The sequence below is a fragment of the Lissotriton helveticus genome, chromosome 5_1 (assembly GCF_964261635.1).
Source record: "Lissotriton helveticus chromosome 5_1, aLisHel1.1, whole genome shotgun sequence".
Classification (NCBI taxonomy): Eukaryota; Metazoa; Chordata; class Amphibia; order Caudata; family Salamandridae; genus Lissotriton; species Lissotriton helveticus.
In genome coordinates this window covers 238260646-238278961 of record NC_136065.1, presented here as the reverse complement: position 1 = coordinate 238278961, position 18316 = coordinate 238260646, and the positions used below count along the sequence as shown (strand labels likewise).

The 18316-nt window shown below is 43.9% G+C and overlaps 1 protein-coding gene across 2 annotated transcripts in view; it reads right to left on the bottom strand.

The window, feature by feature from the left end:
• ALAD (aminolevulinate dehydratase) overlaps positions 1-18316 on the bottom strand; it is an 87680-nt gene that overhangs the window by 24451 nt on the left and 44913 nt on the right. For both annotated transcript variants that reach the window (XM_078642101.1, XM_078642102.1), the window contains one exon: positions 893-943. In XM_078642101.1, the coding sequence (XP_078498227.1) occupies positions 893-943 (51 nt within the window). The remainder of the gene's footprint in view (positions 1-892; positions 944-18316) is intronic.

Genomic DNA, 18316 nt, shown 5'->3' with positions numbered 1-18316 from the left:
GTTATGAATTACTCCCAACACAAGCCGGTACAGGTCCTAGAACCGGAACAGGAGGTTCAACCTCAAGAAACAGCGTGGGAGGGCGTAGACCCAGAACAAGCCCAGGAGGGTTTCTCATCTCTGCTTACATTATGGTCCAGCCCTTAGGCACAATTACAGGAGTGTCTATTAACTAGAATTGGAATGGGGTTGGGCACATCACTGAGGACCAGCAAAGCAGAGTCCAACAACCTAAGACAAGCAAACACGCGTCAAAACAATGAACTAGCAGATGAGGGTCTGGTCCTCAGAAACAGGTCAGGATCATCCAGATTCCCACCACCAAAGAACGTTTACAGGAGGCTGAACTCTCCGAAGCAGGACAGGTTGTTCCACCTCAAAAAGCAGCTCCAGAAGGTGCAACCCACGGAAAGAACTGCGGTACCTAAACCCTGGAACTACTTCTTACTTTCACTTAAAGATTTCAGCTGCTTCATAGGAGTGAAAGTCTATAGCTTTGCAGTGTTCCCATGAATCTCATAACTCCAAGGGGGTCAATAACTGCTCATCACAGCCCTATCTGAAGTGAGAAGGGTCCTACTCAGTGCACTTACAGGCTGAGTGCAGCTGGGACAAGCAAACTGAACACAGAGATGCAATGACAAAAAAACACAAAGAGATGGCAACACCTCTTCCTACAGGCTATCACTCCTCCTGCCCACGAGTAAGGAAACCCTAGAAATTAATGCTCAAAGAACTTTCAGTACAAAACACTTCTCAAATCTGAAATAATCTCTAAAGGTTGTTGACTGGTTCGTTGCCAATGTGTGTGTTAGTAAAACAAAGTCACGAATAAAGGAGAGCTGTACAACACAGTTCTATCTTGATTAGTAGATTTTCCTTTATAACGTACCTGGCTTGTCCGGGGAGGCTGGCAATGTGTTCCACTGCATCGGGGCTGTCTCTGAAAGTGATAAAAAGGAGGCAAACAATGTCAAAGCTGGTACAGATTGAAATTATAGGCCACTGACTGGGATATTACCATGCCACATGCCTGAAAGGGCAAACAGGAAAGGGGTAAATTGAGAGAACGAGCAGCCGATCATTTTAAATTTGCATATAATCAAAGCTACAACTTCATTCTAAATAGGTAATCACAGGTAAGAACATTACTCTTTTGCTCTGCTTACATTGAAATAAGTGGGTTCTTGTCACTTTCTGTATGTGCTTAAAGAAACAAATGAGTGTCCCCAAAATCGTACCACACAACAGGATATGTGCAATATTTAATTTTATCGTCTAAATGAATGGCTTCTATTTCCACAGTTATCACATACCAAAAACTGTCTCCATACCCTTTTCTTCAGTTGTTACAGAAATATTATAAAGTATCTGCTGAATAAGAAGCCACTCTGCTAAATAGGTTTTAATGTTCCCAAGCTATAAATGTGTGATCTAGAGTGCCAAATTACAGATGTGCCAGCCGGCAGCAGTGTCCCCTTACAAGTGAATAGCCATCACTTCCAGAGTTCAAAGATCCAGTTGATCATATGATGGGGAAAAGGGGGGTAGAACTTTTTGGAATGGTCTGTTTCTGCCAGGAATCTGTGCAGTAGCCTTTTTTGAGGACTGTTTGGAAACTAATGTCTTTCCCAGTCACCATTTCTTCACTCTGTGGGAGTCCCTCCTGTAGGTTTCCCAAATGATGCCTCTTTGTGCATTTGCTTTGATTTAGATTCTCTGGGTGATGTGCGTGAAGGGACAGACTTGCATGAGAGCTTATTAACCCAATTTATTTTCCTAGTTTGCTGCTAGGTAAACAAGCATGTCTGGTGGTAAGCCTCTGAACAGAGTTAAATTGTGCAAGTGAAAATCCCACTAAGAGTGTGACAATTTAGTGCTACCGTGATTTTTAGTTACATGGTTAACCCATCCTCCCTTTCAGATTCGAGAGGTCAGGATTCTTGTCAAAAAGGTTACATATAATGGTATTTTAAACCGTCCTCGGTCACGTAAAAGACAATGTTCTCCTTATTTTGAAATAGGAATTACTATGCAGAGAATGATCTTTAGGAGTTTTAAATCAGCCGTACTGGAACAATTTTCAGAGTGAGGGGGCTGTCATCAGTGTTACATCACCGTACATATAGGGATTGTTAAAAATCCATGCATCACACAAAGAAGAAGTGTAGCAATGAGCCATGCCCAAACAGCAAAAAAGCGGTAAAGCTGGGGTTATATTTTGGAGCATACTGTCTGTTAGAAATGGGGTTTCTAGTTGGCTAGGGCATGCATCTAAACAAGTCAGAACCCATCACTCTAGTCAGGGAAAGGGACAAACCTAAAACAGCCACTGCTCACCCTCTTAATAGCTTGGCCAGAGCAGTCAGGCTTATTCCAGAGGCAATGTTTAAAGCGTCTGCGCACAACACTCATGTCAGTAACACAATGAACACAACACAAAAGAGGTTGCACACAGGATTATATAAAAATATGGTATATATTGTACATAAATCATGACATGAAGCATAAATTACCTTGGCCACTAGGCAATTGTCAAAACATCAGTTTGTGGAAAGAGATAAAGACTTATATGTTGCACACGTCATGAAAAACAAACTCACTGCACATACAAGGCAAATCCTGAAGTAACACTCTTTATCCTGACAATTCAAGGCAAAGTACAACACACCTCATAACACCAGGGTATGAAATGCAGCAGTTAAGTTAGAGGGACAGTAAATAAATCACCCAACATCAGCATAAGTACATGACTCACATGCAAGTGTAACCTAGTTTGGAGGCCAAACACCTGAATTGGAGTTGAAACATGTGACGTAGCACACCGACACTCTTGTTAGAAGTTACATGATAAACAAGCAGAATAATATAGGGCACAGAAGCTTCTGCGCACACATCACAATCAATACAGTAATTTACTGGTGAAGTCCCTCAATTAGCACAGCGGAGGCCACCGTCGAGGTTTTACTCGCCGGTATGTGCCAGCACGAGCGTGGGGGGGCGGGCAAGAACACAACCACACACGAACACAACCACACACGAACACACGAACACACACACACGAACACACACACGAACACACACACGAACACACACACGAACACACACACGAACACACACACGATACCTTGTTGGGTTTGCCCATGACCGCACGGTGCAGCTACTGATGAGGCACAACTCCATTTTGTTCCAAGAAACGAGGTAAAGTCAATGCCCCAGTGTTTGATCTGACGAGTGAGCTCCTTCTGCCTAAGAGTGTAGGAGTGTGGGATGGGTTCACGACTTCCCCGGCCCCACTCAACCTCGGGTCCAAATGGCAGATACTCCTGGCAACAAAATAGTCCCCTGACAAGGTACAGCATACAGAGCCAGCAGTGTCTGGATACAAGTCCCACACAGTGTCTCAAATCATGGGGTCAGAGCCCCTGTACTTATACTCAAATATTTTTGATGTGGAAGTAACTTCAAAAGAAACTTAGAAGTGCACAACATCCCCTTTCAACCCAGCTGTGGCTCTAGACGTACAGTAAGGGGTAAACAAGCCCTGCGTGTGAGGGCAGGACACAGCTTATACAAACTGTAAGTGCGCCTGCCTCCCTTTCTTCCAGCACAGGAAGACCATTAAGTAGTATGCAAGTGTAACCCTGTCACACCCCAACCCTTCCTGTGTGATGGCTGTCTGGAAAGTATCCACAATGCCAGTCAGTCTGCCATAGAGGTGGATTGGAGTCAAGCTGCAAAGCACAGTCAAGAGCACATAGACATGCCCACTTTCTAAAAGTGGCATTTCTACAATAGTAATGAAAAATCCCCCTACACTAATAAGCAGGATTTATCACCACGAGTGGCAGTGTTACTCCTTTCAGATCACAAATGACCACTTACAAACATATAAGGGAATTCCCAATGCTAACCTATGAGAGAAGCAGCACTCACTGTAGTCAAAAACGATATAGGATGTTTGTCACTAGCAGGACATGCCACACAATAAAGGCAATGTCCTACCTTTTACCAACACAGCACCTTGCCCATTCGACTACATAGGCCCTAGCTAAGGGGTGACCTATATGTAGTAAAAGGGGCATTTCAGGCTTTGCAAGTAACTTTAAATGCCAAGTCAATGTGGCAGTAAACTGCGTATGCAGGCCCTGCAGTGGTAGGCCTGAGACAGGTTTGATGTGTTACTTGTGTGTGTGGTGCAAGCAGCGCTGCAGGTACACTAGTAGCATTTAATTTACAGGCCCGAGTATATGGGATACCACTCTACAAGGGACTTACAGGTAAACTAAATATGTCAAACAGGTGCACGCCAATAATACCAGGTTTAAAGGAGAGAGTGCACCTGTACTTTAGCACTGATGAGAAGTGGTAAAGTGCCAACAGCCCTAAAGCCAACAAAAAGAGTTCAGAAAAAAATACAAGAGAAATGCAAAAAATGTGGGTATAACCCGGCATAAAGGCCAGGTCCAACACTGTCGCAAATATATTACTAAAGCATTGTTACCGACATATGTGGGCAATGTTTCAGGCACAATTATAGATTATATTTTTGTATCTTTTAGAGTTCTGCCTGAGGTATTCGTTTATAAGGTAGAAACTTCTGTTTTTAGTGATCACAATCCTGTGATTTTAGAGACGTCAGCTCAAGGAGTCTTGGGAAAAAGGGAGACAGACACATTGTGTGCGATAGATCTTGTGCTAAGAGATCAAAACCGGAGGCTTAAATGGGATCAAGTTACTCCAATAACCTTTTTACAGGAAACTCTGGCCAAAGTCTCTGGTGAAGTCGCCATCTGTTTGGATAATAAAAACCCGAGCGCTACTATGGTTGAGGCCTTTAGTGTTATCTGTAACCAAGTCAACTTAGATCTGACTGTAAAGGCAAAGTCTAATAAGCCAAAGGGCCCCAAATGGTTCGATACAAACTGTTCTAAGGCCCATTCTACTCTCCTTAAGGCCCTAAAGAACAAACCTAGAGACAGAGCGCTGATAGCGTCATTAAGGAAACAATATAACCTAGCTATCAGGAAGAGGAAATCTGAGATAAAAGATGAGGCTTGGAATGATTTGTTACTGCCGGAGACACAGAAAGACAGTGCCAAATTTTGGGCAGTTATAAATCACCCATATTTTGTGGGATTACATAATCAGAGAGCTGACTGTATTATCCCAGATGAACAGTGGGTGACACATTTTAGCAATATTTATAGTCGTACTCATACCACTACAGAATGCGAAATACCTCTTCCACAATCGTCAATTCACATCTGTCCCTTTACTCAGGAGGAGGTGAAACAAGCAATTAACGATACACTCTGTAGAAAGGCACCGGGGCCAGATGGGGTCCCTGCAGACTTTTTTAAGAGCGCCCCTGAACTAAGCTCAAAGATCCTAACTAACATTTTTAATGCTACAAGGGAATTTATTTTCCCTTCTAGCTGGGCAAATTCGACCATCGTGCCAATTTTTAAGAAAGGTCAGAGGACAGATCCGGCCTGCTATAGGCCAATTTCCCTCATCGACTCGAGTGTTAAAATCCTGGGGAGAGTCCTCTTAGGTAGACTGACCCTGATTTTAGAAAGTAAGGGCATTTTATCTAACGCACAATATGGCTTTAGAGCCAAAAGAGGAACCTTAGATCAGTGCCTAAACCTAGAACTAATTTTAAATAAATACGTAATCGCCAAGGAGAGTTCATTGTACATGGCCTTCATGGACCTCTCATCAGCTTTTGACCTGGTCAACAGGGCAAGGCTGTGGAGGATCCTCTTGGCCATGGGCCTTGACCCCCCTTTGGTTGAATACTTAGCTGAGCTACATAAGGATCTTATGACCTCAGTTAGAGTCACTAGGGAAGGAAGATGCACTTGTCATTTTAGGTCAGAGAGGGGGGGCTAGGCAAGGGTGTATACTTGCCCCCCTCCTCTTTACCTTATACATTAATGACCTTGAGGCAGTAATGACAACATCCCATAGTGACATCCCGCGTGCAGGGGAGACAAAGATACCTGTCCTCCTGTACGCGGATGATGCCGTCCTACTGGCACGTTCTGGAGTGGCGTTAAACAAACTTCTTTTATCTTTTGGAGTTTTTATGTCATCGCTGGACATGAAAATTAATACCGAAAAATCACATGTAATGATTGCTGGAGCCGCAGGCAGGAAAAGAAAGTCGTTAACATTTTACTGTGCGGGGAAGGAGGTCAAGAGAGTCCCTTCTTTTCCATACTTAGGAGTGACTTTTGACGAAAAGGGCACTTGGGGCCCCCAGCTTTTGGTCAAAAGCAGCGCTGTTGCTAGAGCGGCTGCAGGGCTGCTAGGTTTTGCTAAAAAACTGGGCGCCCGTCCCATGGAAAGCATCATCAAAGTTTACAAAGCAAAATGTTTGTCAGTCGCCCAGTATGGTTCTGTTATCTGGGGATATACTAGTTCCACTAAAATACAGAATGTAGAAAACAAATTTTTGAGATCTCTGCTTTCTGTTCCCCAATCAACACCGACCTTCGCATTGCATACAGAGTTAGGTCTGGGCTATATTTCTGACACTTTAAAACTAGCCCCAGTGATTGGTTGGATAAAAACCTGGCTCAACCAGGAGCTTACTTTAAATCACATTATTCTAAAAGACGGTTTAGCCCTGGATAGAGCCCTTAACATCCCATGGGTAAGATATGTCAAAACGCAGCTCACTTTAGCAGGCCGTCCGGAGCTTTTCTCATCTCCAGATGGAATAATTTATGAAGATCTAAAATTAGTCAAAAACACTCTGACAAATTTATATGCCCTGGAGAGGGAAGCTATTGAGCTAAAAAAAAACCATGGTAAGGAAACACTGTATGCTCTCCTCTGTTCCAGGAATGGAACCATATCTCCTTCTGGTAACAAATTCTTATCATCGCTTTCTCTTAACGAGATTTCGTTTTGATTTAATTCATTTTATACTGGGCAACTTTAGTATCTGGACTAGACCTGATGATGCTGAACCATGTGACTGTGACCATTTTTCAACACAGGACACGATGCACTTTATCATGTTTTGCGGACATTATATCGAGATTAGAAAAAGGTATTTGCTCCCTATTTTACGTAACCAGGGCTTTATTCAGGTAAAACCAGCCCTGTTGTTTTTGCAACTCCTCCCTAATGTTAAAGTAGCTTTCTCTGTCGCTAGTTTTCTAGTTGCAGGAGCACGTTTAAATAAGCATCGTACAAGGCACAGGCACTTCATCTCTGAAAAATGAATTTCCTCTTCTCATTTATTTGAATGAGTTTGTGTTTTAATAAGCCCTCCTTTTTCTCTTTTTTAGATATTTATGTATGTTTCATTGTAAACCTAGTGTTTTGTATAATGATCGTCTGTTTTAAATTTGTAAAATTTTGTGCTCTGATGAAATGGTGATATGTAATTTTGCTTGTTCTTTTATGATTTTCAATAATCGAATAAAGATAATTGACTGACTGACTACTAAAGCATTGATTGGTAACACACTGTCATTTACAGACAGCATATTTAACATTGAAATGACCTTTAAATCTGCAAAGGCCTACAATTTTACTGATAAAACTACAGATAGCCCACAAATACCAAAGTTTGGACATTGGGGTTTCAGTCAATATTTGTCATTTGTGCATCACCAAGTAAGAAATCTTGATTTGGTTTGATCCTATTAAAATGTGTTTCCATCACACTTCAGAATTATACAAACAAAAATGCTTCTTTCGGTATTCCTAACTGTTGATGTATTTTGAAATATTTACACAGTTCATTGTAAAGGTGTTTACATTTTGCTGTATGTTAGAAAAATGATATCCTACAGTCTTTCCTTTCACAATCCTTGTACCCAGAGTATGATTGCAACATAATGCAATTACAAATCCTCTCAATTTGCAGACCGAGAAAGAAAAGCAACCCCAACCTCTTTCTTAAAACAATAACCACCCATTTGTTAGCAGACTAACCTATTTGACCTTTTTCTTTGAATTCACAGCAAATGAAACTAGATCAAATCAAAATGTAAAGTCAACCTTATTGCTCATTCACCTTGGAACACCAGTATGGTTATTTGCTCGGATGATGCAGCACCTCCCACACCGCTACTTCCAGCACCTATGCCTATCACTGAAGCCACTTCAAAATTTGCTTTCCTAAATTGTCGTCTTGTGTATATTGTCATGCTTTAATATTAATGCTCACCTTTTTTCTCTGACTTATCTAGATTGACTAGTTCATCTGATGCCAGTGATGAAGTCCTAACAAAACAGTCCAACAACTGTGGTTCAACTATAGTTTCTCAAATTCCATCGACATCTAACCCTCTTCTAGAGGCTATAGTTTTGATCATTTGGGGAAAACAATGAGATAATACTCAACATGTCGGAGGGGTAGGATGCTCTAATCTGAACTTGTGGCAATATTTTAAGGCACTTTAATGCCTTCCCACCCTACATCACTGCAGGCTCCTCTTAACCTATAAAGAATACTGGAATGGCATGAGAGTGGGCAATATGAAGAAATGAATGTCCTAAAAGATTTAGGATGAAAACGTAGATAATTGAACATGATACCAATGAAGATTCATAAGCAGTACAATGATAAACCGCATCAGAGAGGGATAGATGCACTGCATGACTCGTCATTTAATTACTGCCTGCTTGGAAATGATGTACAAGTCATATGACCTATTGCATATACTTGGATTGGCTTCAGTAATGTATACCCAACAAAAACAAATAAAGATTTTAATTTAAGGGGGGAACCACATTATTACTGTGATTTCTCGATTTATGTACTAAGGAACTGAACAGTGAAATGACTTTTAGGGATGTTTGACTTGAACTGTGGAAATAAGGGCTTACTGTGACATTGGGCTACCCTCGGAGACTGCAGGTTGAACGGCAGGGGAACAAATGGGTGTTTTCCAAGCTAAGGCCTTTCTGACAAGGTTGGCTTTCCAACTGGCTGAGCACTTTCATGGTGTAGGACTTGGCCCTTTTTGGCTAAATTTCCTAAACTTTTTGCTTTCCCCCTAGAACTTTTTTCTGACATGCTGTCGCCAACTTAGATTCTTTGGACACTTTTCCACCGCTGATCAGTGTCAAAGTGCAAGTGCTTCCTGTACAAAGTGTAATGATAATTGGTTGTCCATGAATGGTATGTGTGCCTTACTAGTAAAGTCTCTAGTAAAGTGCACTATGTGTGCCAGGGCTGGTAATGCAAATGCTACTAGTGGGCCTGCAGCACTATTTGTGCCACCCACACAAGTAGCCTTAAAAAGGCAACTCAGGCCTGCCATTGCAGGGCCTGCCCACAGCTTGTTACCCTGCCACGTTGTTCTGTCAAGGGCACTCATTGGCCAGACCTTATCCTTCCCTTTCAATGCACATCAGACACCCCAGTGGTAGATCTAGAGTACCCCCTGAACAGGGTGTAGTGCATGTGAAAGGTAGGACATGAACTAAGGTGTGTGTCATGTCCTGACAGTGAAGTAATCTCCAAATCGTTTTCACTGTTGAAAGGCCATCTTGCCCATAGGACAGAATGGGAAGGCTGTGTAATATGTTTTCCAGACTATTTTCCCAAAGGCTTAAGATGGAAAGGTGACGTTTAGTATGCCTGAACCCACAATGTAATAACAGATCTTGTTATGTAGGTGGTTTTTGCACTGTGTGTTCAGAAGCCACTCTTTTAGAAGTGGCTGAGTTTTTGTGCTCTGTCATTTCTGTGTGTCTGTGCCTGGCTGTGGATTGACTATCTGGATTTGAATGCAATAGGATCTGGGGAATGTATTGACCCAGGGGAGGTGGTGAGACACAGGCTGACCTGCATCTGGAGTGTAGGGGGAGGAGAAGCCCCTAGAGGTGAAGAGGCCTGGGTTGCGGCAATAAAACCATTGGCTCATCTCCTGCTGAGTGATTGAGAAACCAGACCCGTACTAATCAAAGGAAGACAGGCGTCACTGGCAGGGAGGCACCCAGACCTGGTTTGAACAGGGGTCAGTGCCCCCTGAAGCACAAAATCTTCAAAGCCATTGAGGGGTATAACTATGAGAGCTGAAGCCCCTGAACTTTGGAGAATGGTTTGATCAAGTGTGAACAAGACTGGAGCTACTTCGTGGTCAAGAGGACCTTTGCCAACGAAGAAACAACTGAAGGATAGGTCTGACCCTTGCTGTGTGTTCTGGGGCTGGCCTGCAGTTTGCGGTTTTAACCAAGGATAGGCTAAAGGGGCTTTGCTCTCTGCTGTGTTCTGAAGTAACTTATCCCCAAGGGCCAGAGGTGAGCTGGCTCCCTGTTCGGAAACACAGGTACAAATGTTTCCATGAGAGTCTCAGCGGCACTGTGTGTGCATGTTTTTTGCAGCCCGAGACCCTCGTAAGGCGTGCCCTGTGATCGTGGGCACTTAGAGTCCAAGCAAGGACCAGCAACACAGTGTGCGTGTGCTTTGTGCGGCCTGAACCCCTTTGTGAGGATTGTCCAGTGATCTAGAGTACCCGAATCCAAGTGAGTCTCATTGACGCTGTGTGTGTTGTGCACCGTGAGACCTTTGTGAGGATTTGCCTTGTTATCGTGTCCAATGGAATCCAAGGGAGTCTCATCGACGATGTATGCGGGTGCGTTGTGCACCGTGAGACCTTTGTGAGGATTTGCCTTGTTATCATGTCCAATGGAATCCAAGGGAGTCTCATCGACGATGTATGCGGGTGCGTTGTGCACTGTGAGACCTTTGTGAGGATTTGCCTTGTTATCGTGTGCACCGGAGTAAAGTGAGTCTCAGCGACGCTGTGGGCATGATCTTCGTGCAGCCAGAGACCCGTGTGTGGAGTGCCCAGTGATCGTGCACCCTAAGCTCAGGCAAGTCTCACCGATGCTGTGTGCGTGTGCTTTGTGGCAGCCCGAGATCTTTGTAACTGAAGCAGCCCTGAGGAGCTGAGTTGACGGCCTGAGTCGCCGTTGCCAATTCACAAAAGCTGCATTGGAGGCCCAGCCGCTGGTCGAGAAGAGGAGAGTAAGCTTGCGCCCCACAGGTAACGTGTGTCGACTCCTGGGGGCTGGGGGAGGGGGGGGGGGGGTGCGGGCTCAGAGGGAGACGCTCTCAGCCTCTCTCTCTTGTTGGCAGTGCAAGCCTCTGCTTCGGCTCGTATCACGGCCCGTATTGCCAAGGGAGTGGCGGTACAGGGGCCGGAGTGCGAAGCTGCACTTTTTGATTACATCGTATCGTGTTGGGGGCAACTGTGAGGGACTGACTGCAAGTCAGAAGGAGAGGCGGAGAGACGGCCTAAGGCCCGGTGATTGGGGCCTAGGTGTATTACGCATTATTCCATTTCTGCAGAACGGAGTACCTGACTGTCGTATTACACATTGCATCATATCTGCATAAAGGAGTACCTGATTACAGTATTATGCATTGCATTATTCCTGCAAAACGAAGTACCTGATAAGTGTATGACGCATGACATTTTATCTGCATAATGAACTACCAGACAGTCGTATGACGCATTGTGTTGTTTCTGCATAACGAACTACCTGATTAGAGTATTGCGCTTTGCATTATTCCTGCATAACAAATTACCTGATTAGTGTATTGCGCATTGCCTTATTTTTGTATAACAACATATCTAGTGGCTGTATTACGCATTGCATTATTTTACCTTGCAAAGTGCCTGATTGTTGAGTTTTAAACCATAGGGGTCATGTCCATTACTGCCTGGTAGGACATACTAAACAGTTATAACATAGAAATTACCTGGCCTCCAACTCACAATAATGCTTATTTATTCAGCAGATTTTTAATAAAACACATTTAGTTATCGTACCATACTTTAACAAGTGTAGTCCATTAAAGTCACATTATAGCAACAGTTGTACATATTTCATGCATTCAAGGTGTACACATTTCATTTTTCAGAACATAATACTCTCGTCAAAATGCAAAAAATGATAATGCAAAAAACATTAAAACTATATTAATGTGATAGACCATATCAATACAGTGTCGGCACGAAAAAAGGCCGAAGCGTTTCCAATCCCACTCTGAATTTGGGGATTATCATCATCAGTGCTTGAAGAAAAAGGGGGGGGGGGGTGAGACATCACCACAAATGTGAGCTTGTTTTCTACCCTTCTCCTCTATAATTTAATGGATTTTGAAAGATGGCTTGTGTACCTTGTGTTCGTTAACTTAGCTCACTCCTGTAGTTCACATTCTTTTTCCTTTTTCACGTGTACCTAAACATATTGAAATAAATAATATGGGTAAATGTATGGGTCTGGGATTTCGTTTAGTCATTGCCATGGCAAACTTATTTGAAACTTAATTGGTGATTCTTATGCACGTTTCATTCCTTCCTTTCAATAACAGTTTCTTTGTGGTTTCATAAAAACTTGCACTCCGCCCTACAACATATGTATTGTATTCCATTAACCCAATTGTTATTAAAACAGTCTTTCAATCAGGCCAAAGCATCATTGGGCATTCCTCTTACTTGGAAAGAGCTTGCCCTCTTCTCTGCTAAGTTACTTGTTGCTGACGCGACATATGCTTGGTTTAAGCAGTCAGGCAAGTTAGCATGAACTCATTGTTACCTGCTGAAACAATTAAAGTGCGCTTAAATTCGTGTTTATGTCAAGGCCTCCGTTTGAAAGATTAAGGCATGTTGTACATTTGCTTGTGGGAATGGTGTACTGCTTCCCACCGCTTGCTGTCGGTGCGCGGCTATGCGTTCCCTGGTTCTTGCACGGTTTAGCCTGCGCGTGTTTATTATTCCGAGGAACGCAACTGTCAATGCGCATTCATTAATTTTTGTTCGCACGCGCCTTTCCCATAATGATTGCAAGGTTTCGCGAGTGCTTATGGATAGTTAAAAAAACGTGACCTTAATCGCTATTGAGCTGAGATTTATATGTATTTAAATCGCCTCGGCACGATGGTAAATCAACTATTGCTGGCAGCTTGCGATAGTGTATAGTAACTGCACGCTCCCTTTTTGCTCCGAATGTCAAGTCTCATAGGAGCCATTTGCTTTACACAATGTTTGCTTACATGTATAAACGCACTTACGTTGGGCAGAAATTCACGTCTCCTTCGAGCTTCTAACCATACCGCTGAACAAACACGCATCAATCTTTGCTTGTGCTATCTCTTCCTTTATGAAGTTCGATTTCACTGAAGGACTTTAAAAGCATTGTGGGACTTGAAGTCCTGATCCATTACATCAACGCATGATTTAGTTCTGAGATTTCATTTAAACCTTTTGTTGTACAGTGGAATTTCAGAATTAGATAAGCTTCTTTCTTGGACAGGAGGCTGTCCAAGTTCCCTCCATGTGGTGGCAGTTTCACGCCAGACAGAATAGTCCATTCAAACTCCCTTTCAGTGTGATTGTGCTCAATGAAGTGTTGTACCTTTGGTGCCATTATTATCCGATTCTTAATGCCATTATTATCCGATTCTTAATGCGTGAGCGATGCTGGACTATGCGTTGGTTTATTTGCTGTGTCGTTTTACCAATATATATTTTGGAACAGGGACATTTGATTGCATAAACAATGTTTTTAGTTTTGCAATTGGTAAATTCCATCTCGGTCCACTGGATGGAGTCGTGTACAAATTCATGACCTTCAATCGTCATATTGCATACAGAACAATTGCCGCACTTGTGGTGACCTTGGACGGGTGGTAGGTTCCAATGCACTCTTAAATCCATTGTTTTTGCTGCTGAAGGGCCCATGTCTGCCCGAATTATTCTCTGTCCAATGCTTTTGTTTTTACGCATGGCGAATAATGGTTTTTCCATTGGGCATTGCAGTTCGGTTAAGAGGTGCCAGTTTTTTAGAATTATTTTGCAGTACTTGTTGGCATGGGGCCCAAACGTAGACACGCACACAAGCTTGTTCAAGGGTGTTTTTTCTTATTTAGTCAATAATGTTTCGCGTGGTGTATACTACGCTCTTTTGACTGCGTGTTTTAGCAATTTCCAAGGATAACCTGTGTCTCTTAATTCAGTGGTTCCCAAACTTTTTTGACCCGTAGCTCCTTTGACCTAATTGGCAGTTGGCCGTGGCTCCCCACCATTTGTTTTTACGGGTGGGGCCTAATCACATGCATGATAATGCCTGTGTGGTTCTGGCTTCATTGTAAAGGCTGTTTCTCCCAAATGACTGGTGCCAGGGAGTGATAGGGGACCTGCAGCTGAGGCCGATGGGATGATTTGCATGGGAAGATGATCTATCCATTTCATTCAGATAAGGTTCTAGTAGACATGGACAGTCTAGGTTCTGTCCAGGTCTAGTTGAAGAACAGAATATCTTAGGGATACACTTTAGATTATCAGTAGAACTGTAGGTACCCCACTGGTAGAGAAAGATAACCGCTTTACAGGCAATTTGTTGTTCAAATAAGGCACAATATTTTCCCAGAAGCGAGTTAACACCATACTGGGGATAAACACAGGCATAAATACTGCTGGAAATAAATCAATTGTTTTAAATAGCCCTAACAACAAAATGTGAGTTTCAGTGATTACAGGGGGAGTTAGCGATTGGAAATTCGTCTGGAAAACAGCAGCCAAAATGCAGGCGCATACAAAGAGAAATAATGGATCAAAAACATGCTCATAAGCAAGAGGCAGCCCCATGCGGTCCCTTGCTTTGGATGGAGATTAAAGACAGTCATTTTATGCGTATCTGTGCTCCCAGAGAGAACACTGGGATACCACCACAGGTTTATTAAGCAGTGCACGAACACCCTCTCTCCCAATCATTAAATAATTCCACCATTTAAGAATACAAAATATGTCTTCAATAATATGATTTTTTGCCTGATAATGGACTTGTTACAACGTTGCGCATGAATTTGAAACAGCCGTCATAATAGGAACGTTCGTGAATGTCATTTGAAAGTTGAATAGTTTTGCCCTTTTTCTGCGTTTTGGTCGACTGGATTTTTTTTAATCATTTTTTGCTACAGATTTATACAGCGCGAACTCGACCTGAAGAGCACTAGTCACGTTACACAAGGATACATTAATTTATTCTTTTTTGGGAGGCGCTGGGAGATTAAGTGATTTGCCCAGAATGACACAGGATGCTGAGCTGATGTCGAGGGTCGAACCTGGTTCCCCAGCTCCAAAGTCGTCAGCTCGCAGTTTTACTGCATTTTGATTGATATTTATTTCACAGACCCACATCCTGCGCGGCGGCGCTGTGCCCCTGGCTTCTCTTCACGGCGCACTGGGGTGCCGCGGCGCACACTTTGGGAACCACTGTCTTAATTGGTCACAAAAGATTGTCGCAATTATCATGAAGTCTTCTTTCCGAGCGCGGTTGCGTCTAATTCTCAGCAACTGCCTTAGGGCAGGTTGTTTAAGCTGCTGGGATGGAAGCTTTGGTAATGTAATATAGTGTTCCTGTCCATTGGTTTACGCTGCTGGGATGGAAGCTTTGGTAATGTAATATAGTGTTCCTGTCCATTGGTTTACTGTTGGTTATGGTGTAAACCTTTGACCCAGTCCTGAGGCGGAAGCCGGGAGCTGGTGGTACTCTTTTGTTTTAAAATTGCTCATTTATCTGCATTTGTTGCTCTGTGTGGTGTCACTAAATCCTCTGTGTTTTTAAAACTTCAAGGCACAACTTAGCGCTCGCACCCACCTTTGCGCACAGCTGATCACTAGCTGGTCGCGCCCCTCTCTGCTCTCTGCCAGCAGCTGCCATCACCAGCGGCGTGCGCGCTGACTCCGCCCCCTTTTTAGGCCACGCCCCATCCCTCTTCTTACAAATGTGCATGCATAGAACGCCAGCGGACGAGCGCAGCGGGAGCGCCGTTTGCGCGCCGAAGGCGCGCTTAAGGCAAGCCCGTCCGCGCCAAGACCGCGCCAGGCGCAGGAACCCCTGCACAAATTCCTCCCACCATCAGGTTTGCTCCCAACGACCTCCGCCTACTTCGAGGCAGATCCAGCTGCTCTTGCAAGCTTGATCTATCTAAAGTATTCGGTTCCACCAGCTGTTACAAATGTCGCTGGACACTCAACTTCGTCACCGAGCAGCCATTCTCCCCTAAAACCCCGCGACCTCCCTTTACAGGTGGTCTGATAAACGCCAGGTCGATGTGTAAACACAGTCAGGATATACACGACCTCATCATTGACCATGACCTGGATTGTCTCATGATCACTGAGACCTGGCTCACTGTAGACAGTAACCCAGATATAGCCGTTGCCCTCCCCCAGGGTTACTCCTTCCACAGACAGGATAGACAGAAAGGTAGAGGAGGAAGTGTCGCATTTATTCTAAGGAACACCTTTAGCTGCCACACCTTCTGCCTCGACCCCCTTACTGATGCAGAGGGACTAGGCTTCTCCATCAAACTCAGTCAAACTCTCTCCTTCTCCGGTGGCTTGATCTACCGCCCACCCGGCAATGCCGCCAAATTCCTTGACTCTCTAAACGATGCTCTCGGACACTTCCTACTCCGTTACCCACATTTTACCCTCCTGGGTGACTTCAACCTGCACCTCGAGACCTCAGTCGACCCCTTCACCAGAAACTTCCTGCAGACATTGGATATCTTCAATCTGCAACAAAGCGTCAAGCTACCCACTCATTCCCTTGGCCATACCTTGGATGGGGTCTGTTCCAACTTCCCGCCCCTCTCCACCTTGTCCCCCATTCCCCAGATTTGGACTGATCACTGTCTGATCCCCTTTCATATCTCCAGCCGTCACCTTTCTACCTGCAAAAAAAGCATTCGCCAACCCACTCACTCCATTAATTGGAAAACTGTCCAGAAAAATCTTATTCTTCATCCCTTTTCCCCCACCAATGCCCCCTCCCCCTCTGGTAACATCGATAAAGATGCAGTTTGTCTCAATAACTGGCTCTCTCAAGAAATTTCAAAACGATGTCCACCCCATAATCAAGATAATACTTTGAAGAAAACGAAAATCAAAGCTCCCTGGTACACGCCTGACCTAACAGCCGCACACCTACTCTGCAGGAAAGCGGAACGTAAATGGCGCAGAACCTACAATAATGGTGATCGTAGTAATTACATTCTACAGAGGAAAAATTATCTCTCAACCATTAAATCAGCTAAAAGAACTTATTATGTTAACGCCATTAAGGATGCCAGTCAAAAGCAAAAAACCCTTTTTACCATAGTAAAATCTTTCACCAATCCAAAAGTTCTCCAACCGGAAATCCCCTCTTCTCAAGAGCTATGTGACAAGATTTCCGACTACTTCGATGACAAAATCACCTCCATCCACAAAAACTTCCCCCCTCCCCCCCCTGTTTACTCACTCGCGGATCTGGACCAATCACGCCTGATTGCTAACAGTCTCAAAAACTTTACCCCGGTGACTCTGACTCAGACCAGAGAAGCGATCCTTTCATGCAAATCTGGCTCCCCGTCTGACCCTTGTCCCCCTAAAATCCTTCACCTCATCATTGATGAAGTTAACCCCATCATCAATGAAATAGTCAATCTCTCCCTCAAAACTGGCTCTGTTCCCTTCTCTTGGAAAAAAGGTGTGGTTAAGCCTCTCATGAAAAAGGCGAACAAACCCCCTTCAGATTTGACCAACCTCCGTCCCATTACCCTGCTACCTGCACTGGGTAAAATAACTGAACAGTTAGTCCACAAGGAGCTCAAGACGTTTCTTGATTCCCATAATCTACTTCACCCCCAGCAATCCGGTTTCCGGTCTAAACACTCAACCGAAACCGCCCTGATCGAACTGACCGATACCATCAAAACCCTTCAAGATCAAAGGAAGAAGGCCATTCTAATCCTTCTTGATCTCACGGCAGCATTCGATACCATTTCCCACTCCATTCTGATTAATAGACTTATGGACATTGGCGTTACCAACTCTGCCCTATCCTGGATTAGTTCTTTCCTCAGCGATAGGTATCAAACTGTCTCACTCGGCCCTTTCAAATCGAATGAGAAAAAGGTGTCCTTCGGAGTTCCCCAGGGCTCCATCCTAAGTCCCCTCCTATTCAATATTTATCTCATCCCTCTGCTTACCCTTATAGAATCGTTCGGCATAACCGTCACTTCTTATGCCGACGATACTCAGCTTATCATCCCCCTTGACGAAAATTCCAACACGGCAGAACTCAATCTGAAACACTGCCTAACAGCAGTCTTCCAATGGATGGACGCTAACCACCTTCGCTGCAACCCGAATAAAACCGAAATCTTGCCTATTGGAAAGAATGCCTCTTTCTGCCCTGCCCTGTGGTGGCCTGACAATTCTGCTGCTCCACCGCAAACAGTTCCATCGGCCAGAAATCTCGGGGTCATTTTTGATTCCGA